Here is an 18,129-nt window from a genome sequence, read left to right as displayed (position 1 = left end):
CAGATTTCTCCAAAGCTTTTGACCTGATCAACCACACCTCCTCATTGAGAAGATGATCAACATTGGTGTGCGGAGATCCATCATACCCTGGATTTGTGATTTTTACACAACAGGCAACAGTGTGTTAAGTTAAATGATACCCTCTCTGAATATGTTTTTGTTAACGGCGGGTACCTCAAGGTACAAAACTGGGCCCGCTGGGTTTTCAGATTTTAATTAATGATGCCGCATCAGATGCAAAAACTGAGTATTGGAAGTATGTCGATGATATGACTTTTGCAGAAAACCGTAATGTAAAGCAAAAAGGTGGCTTACAGGATGACTCTAACCAAATTTGAGGATTGGTCTGAGACTAATGGTCTGAAACTCAACCCTTCAAAATGTCAGGCTCTTCAGATTAATTTTGGCAAATCTGAACCTCTTTTCTCTGAGCTCACTATTGGCAATGAACCCCTTTCTGTCGTTAATAAAGCTAAAATTCTTGGCTTATGGGTGCAAAATGACCTTAAATGGGATGCCCAGATCAATAATATGCTTGTGGCAGCCAATAGGAGGCTCTTTATGCTCAGTACTTTAAAAAAATTTGGCTTTGACAAAAAGGAGCTCACTGTAGTTCTCAAGAGTTATCTCAGACCTGTCCTTGAATATTCTGCTGCAGTCTGGCATTCAGGTATTACTGTTAAACAAAGAAATGAATTAGAAAGAATTCAAAGAAGGGCATGTAAAACCATTTTAGGCCCTGATTACACCACCTATAATGATGCTTTGTTATCGTGTAACCTTGAACCCCTTGATACTAGGAGAACAAATCAGTGTTTGAAATTTGCCATTGGTCTCCCAGATAATATCAGATGTAAACACCTGCTGCCACCAACCCGTATTCAATCGCATGGCAGGAACCTCCGTAATGCAAATTCTGTTTCCCAATTTAAAATCAGAACATCTCGTTTTCGTAACAGCCCAGTGCCCTATTTTATCAATCTTTTGAACAATCAAGGTAAATGTAACTAGTGGCTCATCATGTACTCACTTGGTGTTGTAATATTAATTTTATTCATTGTATGCTTTTGTTGATGTTTGATGTGCAATAATACATGTATTGGGGCTTTGGTTGGGATTGAGAAGTGTATGAAAGATGTCTGATTTAGTATGTGTGAGTAAAGGGTCTTGTGACTTGAGTGGTGTTAGGTGTACATGGTAAGTGAGAGAATGCAAATGAGTTTGTGAATCCATATTTTGTTTGTGTTGGCTGTATGGAGTTATGTGTGCATGGTGTAATTAAGTGCTGGCAAGTTTGTGAATGGTGTGCTATACATGTGAGTTTGTTGTTAGTGGCGTGCCTGTGTGTGCAGTTAATGTGTATGTGTGAGCAGGGTATAGGTGAATGAGGTTTAATTGCTGTGGACATTGATTATTTTGCAATTTTGATATTTATTATATTGTGCAATATTATTATATCTTTTTTCTTAATTAATGCTATTTTGTTCATTTATGTGTAATAATTTGGTTGCAACTTTTTGATGTTTTAATATTTTTATATTGTAAAAAATGGCAGCAATTTGGCCGGTGGGCCACGATGTTATTTTTAATAAAATTGAATTGAATTGAATTGAATTGAATTGAAACAATATTGTTATCTAGAGTTATGATATAATGGCAGAAAAGTTAGGATCACATAATACAAAACATTTCCCATTCCTTACACCTGAAACAAAGTGATATTATTCCACCATGCATGTTCGAATATTATGTCCTACCTGACCACATTGACTACATGTATACTGTGATGGATCTGAAAGCTGCTTACGTAATAAACGACTAGTGTAGAGCCAGGAAAAGACGAGGCAGTCCTTTATGTCAAGTTTGGCATTATTCCGACTCAAGTGTTTCTGAACGTACCTGAAAACTTTATTCTGGCACTCATTCCCTTCACTGGCATCTCCACCAATTGTGCCATATTTTGTAAGCAACTCTCCTCCATGAGAAATGATCTTGTGCAAGTAATTTGTCCAGTTTTTGAGGTATGGAAAATGTTCCCTTATATGAGAGCCTAACTCCTCTGCCATTGTATCATAGCGTGCCACTGCTTCAGGTGAACAATCAGGATGTGTATCGACCCAAACAGTGCGAAGATCTCTCATGTAGGACAGAAACGTCCGCATGACATCCTGTCTCTCTGGTTTTGGTATAAGAGGTACAAGTACATCTTCGCAGCGTTTAGAGTACAATACACGACCCAGGTTTCCCTGCATCATCAACCCACGGTTCCTACCAAAGTGGCGTTTTAGTGTGTCGAGCCTAAGATCTTTGGCATTTGCCAATTTGATGGGATCACATTGGCCAATGTTGTAATGTTCAGTTTCCTCTGATATCTCATGGTCAAATAAATTTTCAATTAACTCAGCTGTATTAATTGTTGCGTGTGTAGAGTCCAAAATATCACTTACTTCCATGAGGGGTTTACCTGGTTTCACACCCTTCCCATATGCTTTCATTTGTAAAAGAGAGCGTTCATGACGATCACTTGCATTAAATTGAAGTTCCTGACCTATGTCTGAAGTCATCAAAGAATTTCTTGTTATAGGAACAGGACCTGTCACGTGAGAGTCAGTGGCCTTATTATACTCACATAGAGTACAATTGTGGTTTGATCCTGATGCTTCTAGGTTTTTGACTACACGCTCTAATTTTTCGTCCATCATTTTGGTTTGGATATTTATATAATAACAATGAATGTTTCCATTTTCTGCAGTGATAGTCATTTTAGCTCCGCTCAAAGCTTGCTTTTCTTGCTCAATGGGCCTATGACAAATTCCAACCGCTGTGGAGTCATTCTCATCACATAGTGCAACAAGAAGTGGTCGGGTCCAAAACTCAGAATTAGGCTGCTGTTCATCATAAAGCATAATCTTTGCACCAGTTGAATCCACTGTCCAAACATGTGTCAACACAAACGCATATCTTATAGATTTGTTTGGAAGTACATCTTTTGACACTTTGACGGGCATCTCTCCTAACCCATCAGATCCATCTTTGATTCTACAATGCAAAATCAGTTCTGAATCTGAGGGGTCAAGGGAGTGGTCTTTCATTGCACATTCTATATCATCATTATATTCAACTAGTGTTTGGGCTACTGCTTGGTCATATCGCCAACGATAACCAGCAATCTGAGGACGTATAATGCCTGGGTTTAACCCAGCCAAAATATCAATAGGGTCTGTGCCTGAAACTGCAACTGAGTCGAAACTGTAACTTGAGTTAGAACTCTCTACTGAAAAAGTTGCAGCTCCAGGAAGAAGTTTATGTTCTTCCAAATTCAAGTGACCAATGGACTGATAAACTTCCTTCTCCATGGTTGCATTGACTGTTCGCCGCCTTTGGTACTGGTTTTTCGCCTGGAAGCATGCGACACGTAAAGCTAAGCACTTCCTTGCTGACATACCGAATGTTCGCTTATCAAAAAACCGTGTTAATTCACGTGCTTCGGTATAGCGTCCGGTCATTTCATAGTAGTCAACCAAGAGATATTTAACTACATCTCCATAATCCTCTTTATGAAGTCGAATCAAATTGCGTAAACCAGTACGAAGGGGTGTGACACGTCTACGCTTGCTGGATTTTTTTTGCAGGGCAGACAGTGGATTTTTGTGGTACGAGGGACCCATGGGCCTACCTACTTTACTGGCACTTGATGTTGGAGTTTGCACATCATCACCAGAGCATTTTGGATGATGCATATATACATAAGAATAATAAACAACTGAATGACAAGTTTGGCATGAATATTGTAAGTCATACAGATCACCTAACACAGATATTTCCGGATTGAATACACTTTCATCATCACAGTAGTCCTTACACTTTGGACATGATGAACATAATTCAAGCCATTTCTCCAAACAATATCTGCAAAAAATTTCGTTACAGCAATCAACTTGCATAGGATTTAGTAACACTTTACCACATAAGCTACAAATGCATTCAGGAGAGATGGTATCATTTGTGAAAAATTGTGCATCAATACCTCCAGATGTTTCTGAATCTGTATCAAATGATCTGCCTACTAACTGTGAAGCTTGTATGGTTGCTTCCATATGGGTTGATGAGGAAGTACTTGGCTTTGCCAAGTTGGCCTTTTGCTTGGCAGCTCCTCTCAATCGTTTCTTTGGCCTACCACCACCCTTTCCCTTTGTGTGTTTTTTACACAGCAAGCAATTGTCATCATGTTTTTGCCATAGGTGCATTTCAGGTACTGATGAGAAATTTTCATCTTGGAGATGTTTAAGTAAATTTGAAAAGCAACTAGAACAAAATGATGATGGATGAACACTTGGATCATCTTGATCGACATCTATATCATACAATTCCAAAATCAAGTTTTTGTAAGGGACAATGCCTTTATAAATCCCATTGACACTGAAAATTGTCCTCTTATAACCAGCTCTCTCCCCACTTTGGTTTTTTCCTTTCAGCAAATGTGCTGCCACAAAATCTACAGTGCAAATTTAAATAGGTACAATGTTTGTTTTGTTCAGTTTCCATGGTTCTTGATTGGTGAATACTGGCAGTCACAAAGGTTCATACAAGTAATATGATCAGTGTGAATTTTATATTATAAAATACAGAAAACTATTTGGGCAGCTAACTTTTTAATGTTTCAATGATTTGATATTTTACATTATACATGTACTAAAGAGCAAACACCCCATGACAAGAAAAATAGTATTATGAAAACTACAACAAACAAATAAATTTGGCTGGAAAAAACCATGGAATAAATTTGGATGCTGTTTTTGAAAGGAAGTTGGCAAAAATTACCAAACTTGGTACTTTAATTTGTACCAGTAAAATTTAGGGGTATAAATTACTAATTAATCAGAATTTGCAGACTCGCAACACTGGTATGATATAGATATGTTCAAGATGATCAATTGTGCCATGCCTCAATGTGCTGCCATGCCACTAAACAATAGTAAAAAGTTAACTAATTTACTAAAACATACAAATATTATACATTATGGATACAAAAGATAGTAAAATAAAAAGTACACATTCTAAAAAGGTTTACATTTAAACACATTATTGCACTCAGGATGAAAATACAGTAATGAAAGAAAATAATATGAATGCATACAATAACATAAACTTATAAACATGTTAAATGTAATCACTGGTCAAACAACAACACAGATGCACATGCTACAATGTAAACAGTATATGGGCCCTATGGGGAGTGAGAAGAAATTCTATGATTATATCTGTACTGCCTTTTAAACAATAAAATCAGTGATAAACAAATCTCATAAGTAACTGAACACAATTGCCTGATTCCTGGCCTTTATCCATGTGTATATAGGAATATTTTTGGGAGAGCTAAATGAATTCTCACTTAAAGGGCATATATTGCTCCGACAACATCATATCATTGGCAAGCTAATATTATGAGGAAAATGAAAATGACTCACTTTTGTGAGAAAATAAGTCCATTAAAATTGAAATTCCAAAAAAACAACAACTGTAAGCAGTGAGTTCCTTCAAATGAGGCAGATTTGACTTAGAAAAACTGCAGTGATGTACGTGACCAGTCCAACGGGTCAGTTGCCTGATGAAGTCTGGTGGTTCCAGACGCAACGTCGCAATAGTTGCAAAAAGTAAGTTCCAGTATTAGATTTAATTCCAAAACTCTGTTGAAACTACTGGATGACATTCACTCATTTACAGTGATATATGTTGAATTAACACCACAGCTATATGGTTTTTCACAATATAACAGTAGTTGGAGAGAAATATGCTCATCATTTTTGGACCATCCTCCGGTTCTGATATCTGCAGACTGTACAAATCAATATTCTCAATTTAGATATCCACTTCCACGATTCTGTAAAAAAGAAATGAAAAAAATTCAGGGTAATATGAAATGGTTTAATTTTGGTCTAAAAATGGACTGGAGTGATATTGGGGGCCCCTGTCTGGCTAGGGGGGTCACTGAAAAGTTTTGAATGTGCCTTAATCTTGCTGTGGGCAACCAATGAATGCAACTACATTAAATATAAACTGATATTGATCTATATTTAATCACCCTGGGTCTCTGAAAACGACATGTCAACTTATGAGACTTTTCAGGGGGCCAAGTTTGGCCCCCCCTGTAAAATATAAACAAAATCAACAACAGAACCTGTTGTTGTTTGTTCATCATTTGTATCACCAGTTTTACTAATCCACCAAAATAGAAGGTTATAGGCTGTAGATATAAGCAGATATAGTAAGTTCAAACTGGCTTTGCATTTAACCTACAAAAATAGAAGTTGCCGAATTCAGCAACCTTTCAATCAAAATTCGCAAAAAAATGATAAAGTATTTTGACTGATTTTTTTTTTCACACTTACAGACTATCATAGATGGAATCAGTATCAACTAAAATACATTCTCTCAAATTTCTATGAGACATGTTCGGTGAACCCTCCCCATTGAAAAAAAAAAATACAACTTGGTCAAAAAATGGGCTGGAGCGATATTGGGGGCCCCTGTCTGGCTATAGGGGTCACAGAAAAATTTTCAATGTGCCTAAATCTTGCCATGGGCAACCAAAGAATGCAACTACATTAAATATAAACTGATATTGATCTATATTTAATTACCATGGGTCTCTGAAAACGACATGTCAACTTATGAGACTTTTCAGGGGGCCAAGTTTGGACCCCCGTAAAATATAAACAAAATCAACGACAGAACCTGTTGTTGTTTGTTCATCATTTGTATCACCAGTTTTACTAATCCACTAAAATAGAAGGTTATAGGCTGTAGATATAAGCAGATATAGTAAGTTCAAACTGGCTTTGCATTTAACCTACAAAAATAGAAGTTGCCGAATTCAGCAACCTTTCAATCAAAATTCACAAAAAAATGATAAAGTATTTTGACTGATTTTTTTTCTTCACACTTACAGACTATCATAGATGGAATCAGTATCAACTAAAATACATTCTCTCAAATTTCTATGAGACATGTTCGGTGAACCCCTCCCCATTGAAAAAAAAATTCAACTTGGTCAAAAAATGGGCTGGAGCGATATTGGGGGCCCCCTGTCTGGCTATAGGGGGTCACAGAAAAATTTTCAATGTGCCTAAATCTTGCCGTGGGCAACCAAAGAATGCAACTACATTAAATATAAACTGATATTGATCTATATTTAATCACCATGGGTCTCTGAAAACGACATGTAAACTTATGAGACTTTTCAGGGGGCCAAGTTTGGACCCCCGTAAAATATAAACAAAATCAACGACAGAACCTGTTGTTAATTGTTCATCATTTGTATCACCAGTTTTACTAATCCACCAAAATAGAAGGTTATAGGCTGTAGATATAAGCAGATATAGTAAGTTCAAACTGGCTTTGCATTTAACCTACAAAAATAGAAGTTGCCGAATTCAGCAACCTTTCAATCAAAATTCGCAAAAAAATGATAAAGTATTTTGACTGATTTTTTTTTCACACTTACAGACTATCATAGATGGAATCAGTATCAACTAAAATACATTCTCTCAAATTTCTATGAGACATGTTCGGTGAGCCCCATTGAAAAAAAATACCACGTACATTAGCTGAATTTGGCTAATTTGGAGTAAACGGCTGCTAAATTTAAATGCTGCGCTATCTGAGACTCTAGACTAGATCAGGCATAGTGAACATGCATATCCATATAGTCTAGACTAATAGAGTATCATCATGTGTATCATACTCATTATACATGTACATTATAAGCTTACTGTATAAATGTACATGTATACCATTACCCATGCATTATAGTACGTACGGTACCTGTACATGTACAGTCTCAGGTTTCATAGCAAGAACTTGGAATTTTTAAAAAGTGAGCAACTTTGACGAATTAGGGAGAAAGATGTGGAATTAGGGAGAAATAATGATGTTTGTTATCATTGCATTTAGACATCATACTTCACATAAAAACTTCCTTTGACACCAGCAAAACTTAATTTATATCAGTTTAAACAGTTCAAAAACACCTAATTATCGCATCAGATGAACCTAAATTATACCCTTACTTTCTATAAAATTCAAAAATTCATAACTCACCCGTTTTTTGGTCGATTTCGATGCTTTTTTGACCAGCAAAATCCTCGTTCAATTATTTTTCACAACTGCCATGTTGCTGCACACTATCTACAGCCTGTAGGCTAGCATAGTCACCCAAAGGTGGGCAAATTGCAGTGTTTCATGAAGCCTGCCCTCTGTTGGCCAAGTGCCATCAAAACTTCATCAAGGCTAGGGAATTACATGCTGATGCAGAAATCGTTGTGCAGGGCTCAGTGGGATCAGGGGAGAGGTGGGATTTACAGATTTTCATTGTAAATAAAGCTAAAAGAGTTTGAGAAAGTTTCAAAGATGCAAAAAGTTTTTGTGTGAATATGGATAGGCGCTTGCAGGCTAAAAAGATTTTTAAAACCTTCCTTTGCAGTGCCCAACTCTACAGGTAAACAGGTAGCCTACGGTGTATAGGCCCAGTATAAATTGCTCAAAAATTGTCATGAAAATTGTCATTAGCAACAAAAAAAACCTGGAAAAAATCAGTATTGACAAAGACAGTTGAAGCCCCATTTCAATACAACACACCAGAGAAGATCAGATCTTCTCTGAACACATGTAACTAATTACTTATAATGATAGGCCTATAGTATGTAAAATGTCCTGTTTTGTTTTTAATACACGGCTTACTATATCAGAAATAATCACAAATTATTCAAGGAGGGAAAACTCTCCCCCCCCCTCCCCCCGTAAAAACCCTGAATGTTTCAATTTTTGCAGCAATTTTGCCCCTCCCCCTCCTTGAAAGAAAATCTGCTAGACCTCCATTGTATTAGGGGGGTGTGATAACTCAAAAATTTTATGAATTGCTGCTGAAAATATGGTATCGACTATACTAAACAAGAATATGATCATTAAAAATAAATTTAAGTAGATTAACCCCCCTGTACATGCCCCCTGAAAATTTGGTAACAAGGTTGCCGAATTCGGCAGCCTTGCACATGCTTAATGTAGTAGATTATCATAGAAACTGAAAGAAATTGTGATTCTTGAGCCTGTTTAATAATTATTTTGTATTGTAAATGCTGAGTTTGATACAATATGTTGACAATATCATAAACAGCTTATCAGCTGGAGGATAATTATCACTTTTTATTTGTCTAGAAGAGTGTGCAATGCTTCATTGAAGTCCGTTAATCCAGCCGCAGTCTGCCTTAGACATCACATTCCTCAAATAGAGGTTCAGGTTTTTGGCATTATATTTCACACACAGTTTTCTATGATCTTTTAATTGCAAACATCACTTGATTTAAGAAGTGAAAGACTTGTGTCCCTTGCATATCTTCAAGATACAGCTGCAAGGTTTTGGATCGGTGGCTTGTCAAGCTTCTCTGGATCCATGGAAGATAGGCCTATGGCATGCTCAGCTGTAAGATCACATTCCCCAAAGTTAAAACTGTCTCCCTTCTGCTTCTGAAACCCGGAACAAGACATGATCGATCATCTTTATCTTTGTGGCTTCATATATGAGAAAGATTCTGCTACTTTAAATGAGTAGGCCTGTCACAAATGTCATATCATACATGTACTTGATTTGCTGGAATCTGTCCATTGACACAAATGAGAATGCTATAGAATGTTGATGTTAAGAAGGTTCTTGGGATCATTGCGCAATTAGTCATCATAAAGTTGATAAAAGGCTGGTATCAGTTTTGAGTAGGTTGTAACTGTTGAAGTTTAGTTAGTGAAAAATATGGCTCTATAATTATGATGTAAACTAATCAGAGCTCCTGTATAGTAAGACTATATGGTTTCAGGGAGTCCAGATCCCAGAAGCACTGACAATACATGCAAGTATGTGTTTATATCGGGCCTACTTTTGAAGATCTTCTAGATAGCTAGAGTTATATCCTATATGTTTTAAAGTCATTAAAGCGTTTGTCCTTCAGGCTCACTGGGAAATGTGGATGTCAATTCACTGGACTTTCCTTGTTCCATGATTTATTAACTTTGTATGCAGCCAAGTGCCTGTTGAGTCAAACTGCTCGACGATGAGGCAGTAGTTGAGTAGAATTATTCTTGGGTATTATTTGGGTCTACCTATTCTGTTCCCAATTACGTGCTTGGTAAGACTCTTAAGTCCGTATGCACAAATGAGTTAGACCGGGTCTAAAGTTAGACCTGGTCCCAGGACAAGGGACATTTTCCTTTACATTTTCTTAAGCTATTTATTTTGTCTTATTTTTGGACTTTGCATGTAAATCTTTAGAATTTGCTAGCTACTCTATGAAGTAAATAAGAGTAAAAGACCATTCCTGATGGAACTCAATTCCACTTTTGTGCATACGGACCTTAGGGCCTACACCTAGAAAAGATGGTCAAACATAAACCCAGAATCCAGCCTTTCATCAATAAGACTTTCTACACCTTCACTATGAGCTGTTTGATCTGTAATGACAAAGTCTATCTTTTCATTTTAAAATGTTTTAGCTCCACTTGCTGCTTCTAAGATCACGAAGATAGGCCTACTCACTTTTTACACCACACCAACCTATAGGCCTAAATGTCCAAAATTGCTCAAATGTCATCATATGGAACTAATTTCACACTAGCTAATCAAGAAGACCACATACACAACCCATAGTTTTAGCGAAAAGCACTTTAATCAAGTGTTTACAGCCATTTCAACTTCCATTAATGTCGTCTGCTACACAAGCCTGCCGAATTCGGCAACCTTGTTTCAAAAATTTCAAGGGGCATGTACAGGGGGGTTAGAAATCATTTTTGAATAAAATTCTTTCATATTCTTGATTTCCAATGTTGATACCATATTTTGAACTGCAATTCATATTAAAAAGTTGAAATTTGCCAAATAACACACCCCCCTAATTGTAAAACGAAAGACCTAAACGCACGTGGATCGGTTAAACGGAATATGTTTGGACCAAATGGTAAAACAAATGAAGTTAATGTTGATGTCACAAGATCTAAAGAAAACCAAGACTATTCCTGTTTATAGGCCTACCTTATCATACAACCTCCGTTTTTTTCTCAAGGTAGTACTTTTCCTTTCTTCCTTTACTTCTTATTCTTTCCATTCCGTTCTTGTTGTTTTCCTATATCCTTTAACTCTCTCCACGCGGGCGTCTGCAAACGACAAGTTTCAATTTTTTTTTTAATTCAAAAATTTCAGAATTGTACATTTTCATGCCCATATTTGGAATCAGCATGAAAAATGCATTAAAATGAGTACAAACAAGTCTAGTATTGGTTCGGTGGTTCTTAAGATAGCTCTTGATATTTTCAGAAAATATCTCAAATCTTGGATTTTTTATGTTGAACCCCATGGCTAGCACGCAGAGCTAAACATGTTGATAAAAATACGATACAAAACCAGACTATAAAAAGAAAGAAGGAAACTAGCAGGAACAAAAGAAACAGGCAAGGAAGTAAGATTTTTAAACAATGTATAATTCGAAGAAACTCAAGAAAGACGTAATAATATACAACAAGTGGAATAAGCGAAAACCGAAACCGAAAAAGTAAATATAAATTTTATATAAGGAAGCGAAATAATTAGAAGAGTAAAAAAAAGACAAATTTAATTTACAATGAAGACCTGGTCAAGGAATAAAAAGATTAAAGACGGATATGAGGAAGGAATAAAATTAAATGAAGCGAAAGTTGTAAAGTCGCATTATTCACATTGAGCACAATAGAGTCTTTTAGGGTGCTGCGTCAGATTCTTGGAATTGTCAAAATTCTGGAATTTTGACAATTCTAAAATCCCGACAGTTCCAAAGATCTGACACACGAAGGGGCAGAATAAGGAAGACACATTCGTCCATGCATGCCCGAATTTGAGATTTGTTGATACGGACACTAAGATGTATTTCACTTGAAACTGATAGACAGTGGCGTAGCCAGGGGGTAAGGGGCAGTTTCCCCCTGTGAAAAGTCTCCCCCAACACAAAAAAAAATGAAAGAAACAAGTGCCCCTCTGACAAAAAAAATGAAAGAGAAAATCTGGAGGGCTAGGAAAAGAAAAAAGGCACTCGGAGCCCCATTTCCACCAAAATTCACCCCGAACATGGGCCAAAATAGTGTAAAATACAAATTTTTTGCACACATTGTCACAAATTAAATAAAGCCCTTTTTATCCCGATCATGGGCGAAAATAGTGTAAGGCTAGCTTCAGACTCCTTATTGTACGTACAATATTGTATGTACAATACTTTTCGTGACGTCAAAAAGTATTACACGTGCAATAAATATACGTGCCACGACGAGTTGAATCAGATTAAATAACGCGCTATAACCCTGACGGTTCATTGTTTGCTAAATCAAAAGCGAGGTCACCAGAAAATCTATGCAAGAGAAATTTCTACTGCTGCTGATGAAAAATCCTAGAGTGCGTTTGGAGGTTCTTTCTGCACTTTACCAGTAGCCTAATAAATTCATAAAACAATAAAAATCAAATAAAGATTTAGGGCAAATGTTTTTACTCACTGCTCAATGCTCATCTGATCCACTTTCCCAGGAAACTAAATACCGTTACTCCTTAGTTTTTCCCTGACTTTCCAGACATAATTATGAGTAAACATCAAATTTAATGTTTACAAAACAATCAAATATATATACATTCTTTTGCATTTTGTACATAAATATTGATATCAATAATGTAGGCCTACAAACATTAAAAAAGGGGGCCTAAGAGTATGTGTATTTTTAATCATATACTAATTCCGCCATGCCCAAACATATCTTATTATGAAATCGTGTAATGGAAGTGGAACAAAAATAAAAACAAATTTGTTATCAAATACACTAGGCCTATACATTGTATTATAGGAATTTAATAGATGGTTCATTTTAATAGGTTTTCCCGTCCAATTTCAAACTTTGGTCGTTCAGTTTAGTATAAGTGTCATTCCTTTTCGCGCGAAATTGAATGAACGCTACATTCTCGATTTCAATTTAGCAAATGTGCAATCTATTTCATTTAATACGCATTCAAAATTCTAAATAATGCACCCAATTTCGCACATTGTGCAGCAAATTTCGCAAATTGTGCAGCCAAATTCACGTGGCCTTGAATTCAGAGCTTATTTGGAAATACAAATTCATATATGCGGAAACAAAATGGAAAAATGTTCAATCGAATTCGCAAAGTGCAGAATCAAATCCAGAAGTTCTTAAATTTTTTACAATGGTTCAAATATAAAAATGCTATTTATATTACACATTAGATACATGTATCGTCAACATTGTTCAAACAAGCACGTTGCTATATTAAATGTGAAGGGAAAACATTTTAAATCATGTTTAAAATTGCCGTATGCATAGGCGTATAGTAAAAAAGAAAATGAATTATAACTAATTATAATATTTTTCCCGGTTTAGTTCAGAAACCATAAAGTGATGTATATGTCCCATAGTTCAATCAAGCTCAGTCTGGTTAATCATATAAATTATAAAAATATAATGAAACTCTTCCTTTAAGTTAATGCTACTTCTTCTTACGATAGGTCTTTTTTAAATCTTCGTATTTTTAATTGTAGGCCCCTATAATAAAAAGAATAAAAACTGAATGAACACAGTCAAAACAACATCCAGAAATTAAATAGCTTAGCGTATTTTGCAGTCAACTTATAAACATATCCTTTACATCACAACCTGTTTAATTCATTGTGTGAAAATCTGAACTATATATAGGCCTATAGTATAACATTTTATAAATTTTTATTCGGGGTGGGGGAACCGACCATGATTGGGGGGCACCGGGTCTGATTGGGGGGCACAAGCCGTTTTTCGGCCATTTTCCTGTGGGATTTTCGATTTTCAGATCGATTGGGGAACGTGCACCCCCCGTGCCCTTACGCCACTGGATTAACTGACATGTTAAAGTGTTAATATTGCTAACACCCGAACGTGTTAAACGACGTTTTAAATATATTTTAATGCGTTCGTGTGTTTAAAACAATATTAACATGTTACATTCGTATTCGTATATTTGCAAGCATTAATGTGTTTATAAATGAACACTGTAGCCTACCTAAAGTAAACTTCTCATTACAAGCATTACCCATTAAAACATTTGTGTGTTTATTCTGTGTTACATAGGGCTACTCACTTTTTTTCTGCTGTAACGTACCCCCCCCCCATGCCCTTACGCCATAGGTTATCGTTATAGGCCTATGTCAGTATACTTGAAAATGCACATAATTTCAAATTGAATTCCTTTTCGCTAATTAGATTGTCAATGCATGAAATTGAAAATAGGATTAACAACGTTTCGCAATCCCCGTGCATCTTTGGCGAAATTGATTGCCTATTTCTTTAAATTAGACGTCTAATGGTGAAATTGAAACATTCGAGAACGAAATTGAACTCACAATAATGAATTGTTCTGATCATACATTAATTTGATTGAACTAAAATGAAATCGATTGCTCACAATGCGAAAAAGAAATCGGGATTCGTTGCGATCATTCAATCTTGCGCGAAAACGAATGACACTTTTATTAAACTGAACGACCAAAGTTTGAAATTGGACGGGAAAACCTATAAATAAATAGATTAACACGGGTAATGGACAAGAAATATTTGGCAATACCGGATTTACCAGAGAGCCAGTGGATAAAGAAATTAATTAAAATTAAAAGAAATTAAATGAGAAAATGAAAGCAAGGACATTTGGCGAAGTATTGTTTTAGAATTCGAAGGAGTCCTAAATGTTATCCTGGCCCCAGGACACTGATTAATGTAAATTCGACCCATAGTTATTTTGCCAGCATTCAACCTGTTCAATGTGATTTATGCCTATTTTTAATAAAATTCCGAAATCTGACGTATCAACGTTGTATCGTGCACAAATTATGATTCGAGACTATTTCATTTGACACGGTTGTATGGATTTCAGAAAATCGGTCCTATAATAGATATCGATTAGAGAATTACAGCAAGAGGCTTTGAGGATGCCGTAATCCTCTTGACCATCAACCAATCAGAGAGACATATTTCAGAATTATGTTCGTATATTTGAAACTCTTTCAACTCTGAAATATATATTTCAAGTAATCTCGTTTCACATTAACACGTTTATGGATGTATTGGGATGATCATAAGTAGGTCTATAACATACACACCATCATAACATGCCTCAACGATATCAACATGTAAAAAGTTGTTGCAAATTCATAACACAACGTGTTATAATGTATAATGTTATATGCCAAAACTTTAAAAAACAATGAAAATATCAGTATCAATCAAATCAAAACCAGAATAAATACATAGGCCTACAAATAATACTTAAGAAACTGACTAAATCAATATATGACTAAATGTCAGTATAAATGAATCGCTAAATCAATTAATCAATCAGTAATCAATCAATCAATCAATCAATAAATAAATAAATAAATAAATAAACAAATAGGCCTAAATAAATAAATCTATAAATAAATAAATAAATAAGAACTGAATGTGCCATTTATATTATTATTACAATTTTAATATTATTAATATCGTTAGTATTAATAGGCCTTTTAATATTAAGTACAGTTGAATACAAAAAGACATGAAAAGATGTTCATCATTCCGTGCACGAACACTCACTAAATTTACCACTCTTAGAAATTTGGCAACTCAATTAAGCAACCAATGATTGTAGCACAATATATATTTTCCCGGTACATACTATTTATTGCACGTGTAATACTTTTTGACGTCACGAAAAGTATTGTACATACAATATTGTACATACAATATGGAGTCTGAAGCGCGCTTAAGATACAATTTTTACCCGCTACGCGCGCACATCGTCACAATAAAGTCTTATTTGGAAGCTCGAAGACATGTAGGCCTACAGTCTATGTATTGTATAATGCAACAATTTTTTTCGTCTGTGCCCCCAAAAAAAAATTATTTTGCCCCCTCTGACCAAGAAAGCTGGCTACGCCCCTGCTATACACCCTTGACCCATCAGTCTTTCCCTTTTTAAACTTCCCATTATGGTTAAAAACTATACCCCTAGATCATTATAATCATCACACACAATTAGGTTCTCATTACAGTGGAATAATCCCGGGGGAATAATGGTTTTCTTCTGATCTTCCCACGAGAAAATAATTAAAACTTTTGTTTTGCTTGGGTTAATATGTCCATGTTTGACAATTAAATAACTGTTAAGGGGTACTACACCCATTGATTTTTTTTGCATTTTTTGCATTTTGTGAAGAAATTACAAAAAAAAATTGGACAAAGTGGTGCAAAATGAAGGGGCAAATCTTCTCGGTTTATTGGTGGCATCGGTATCAACGTAGCTTACATGCTTTTAAAAGTAGAAGCCAAAAGGTGGTACATCACTGATGATTTAAATTCACTTCATTTTGGAAAGCTTAATCAACGGATTTCGTTAAAATTTTGGATATGTGTTGCTAACACGTTAGGGAAATAAAGTTGATATGTAAAATGGGAATAAGTGGTTCCTGATTTCTTTTATGACTTCATGAACTTGGTGCTCCACAACTATCAAAAAAGGAACTGGTTAAAATGCTTCTATTTTCAATGTTGAGCTATATTTTGTATTTTTAACTTGCGACTGAAACTTAATTAAGCCATAGGTAACAGGTTACCACAACCATACTACAGCAATGTTGAAAAAAATTGTATTTCTTGTCACCTATACCACCATATTGGGTAGTTTTCCGTAAGCTTAGCTTTTGTGATTTTGGTAACTATTTTATATTTATTTGTGAAATCCATCTCAACTAGGCATTCTAAATTGTACTCACCATTTACATCCCAAGGTATATTAGTATATCCACCTTGCACTTCTCGATATATATCCAGTTAAAGACAGAATATCAAAATTATTCCTCATTATGATACATTTTGTATCACAGACTCTCACATGTGTATTCAAAATTGATGCTTAAATTTGACCTGAACCAATTGACCTATAACCTGACATACGGTGACCTAGGTGGCCTTTTCTTCTCCTAACAACACATCAATAACAACATCAATATCAAATTGACTAATGACTATGCATCTATTGTGTAAGTGTTTATTTAATTTATTCAGTGTTATATATTTTGCAAGCACCACTAGATTTTCTATAGAGAGTAGGCCTATAACAAAGGATTTAATGTATTCTATTCATGTACCCTACTTGAACATGTTGAAAAGAATAAATTATGGTTTGTTATGAAACACGCATCTGAGTTACCAGGATACGGTAAACAAAAAATATATAGGGCTAAAATGACTTACTATACAATGGTTTAAAAAAACCTTTTTTATTTATTTTTTTAATTTTTTTTTTATTTCACATGATCCGTGCATATATCGCCTCGCTATAAATGAAAAAATATTTTTTTAGACCAATCAAACCAATATATGGGTGTAGTACGCCCTTAAGAGAATTGAGCGCATTTTGAAGATCTTGTTCATTTTTGGGATAAAATAATTGTATGATCATCGGCATTTTTTTTCTTCAAAATAATTGTGCAATTTATAGCTTATTAGAGTGACAAGGTTGCTTTTTTTTCACATGTTCGATATTTCAAAAAAAAGAAGCGAATTTCAAAGAAATTTAAAATGTCTGTTCTTACATGAAAAGCTAACTGAATTTTTTTTTTTACTCCGAACTGATTTTTTAATGTTTTCTCACAAAAAATGGAGAAGAAGTCCATATGTTCTCTCCCATTACTCTGCCCTTTTAAGGCTACCGTATAATGCAATTTTGTCAAAAATATAGAAGCTCGACGTAAACAGTAATTAATCAATTTCATCAATAATTCATATTTTGAAATTCTACATAATTGATTTCGTGTTCGTGGCCGTGTGCTATCTACAACCATAATGACATTAACTAAAAGCGAAAATAAGTATTTAATCATAATTGGGCATATCGCCAAAATATGATTGATTGATTTTTAGCCAGTTAAAAAAGTCGTTTGTTGCAAAATGAATGTAACGATTCAGTTGATTGGTCGGATCTGAATCGCTTATTGCCTGCCACGTAAAGTATGAATTTAGCTGATAAGTGCACTTAGCCATAAAACATGTGGA

The 18,129-nt window shown here is 35.2% G+C and overlaps 1 protein-coding gene across 1 annotated transcript; it reads right to left on the bottom strand.

Annotated features, from left to right (window-relative positions):
- Nucleotides 1–1,721: 1,721 nt before the first annotated feature.
- On the bottom strand, nucleotides 1,722–4,247 carry LOC140139180 (V(D)J recombination-activating protein 1-like). The gene has a single exon (XM_072160960.1). The coding sequence runs from the start codon at nucleotides 4,245–4,247 to the stop codon at nucleotides 1,722–1,724; it is 2,526 nt and encodes an 841-aa protein (XP_072017061.1).
- Nucleotides 4,248–18,129: the final 13,882 nt, after the last annotated feature.

This window comes from Amphiura filiformis, chromosome 18, assembly GCF_039555335.1.
Source record: "Amphiura filiformis chromosome 18, Afil_fr2py, whole genome shotgun sequence".
Classification (NCBI taxonomy): Eukaryota; Metazoa; Echinodermata; class Ophiuroidea; order Amphilepidida; family Amphiuridae; genus Amphiura; species Amphiura filiformis.
Note: the sequence above shows the minus strand (reverse complement) of the source record. Positions and strands in the feature narration are given on the sequence as shown.

Excerpts from the sequence above, each read along its gene's own strand:
- LOC140139180 (XM_072160960.1), bottom strand. The coding sequence starts at position 4,247 with ATGCACCTATGGCAAAAACATGATGACAATTGCTTGCTGTGTAAAAAA.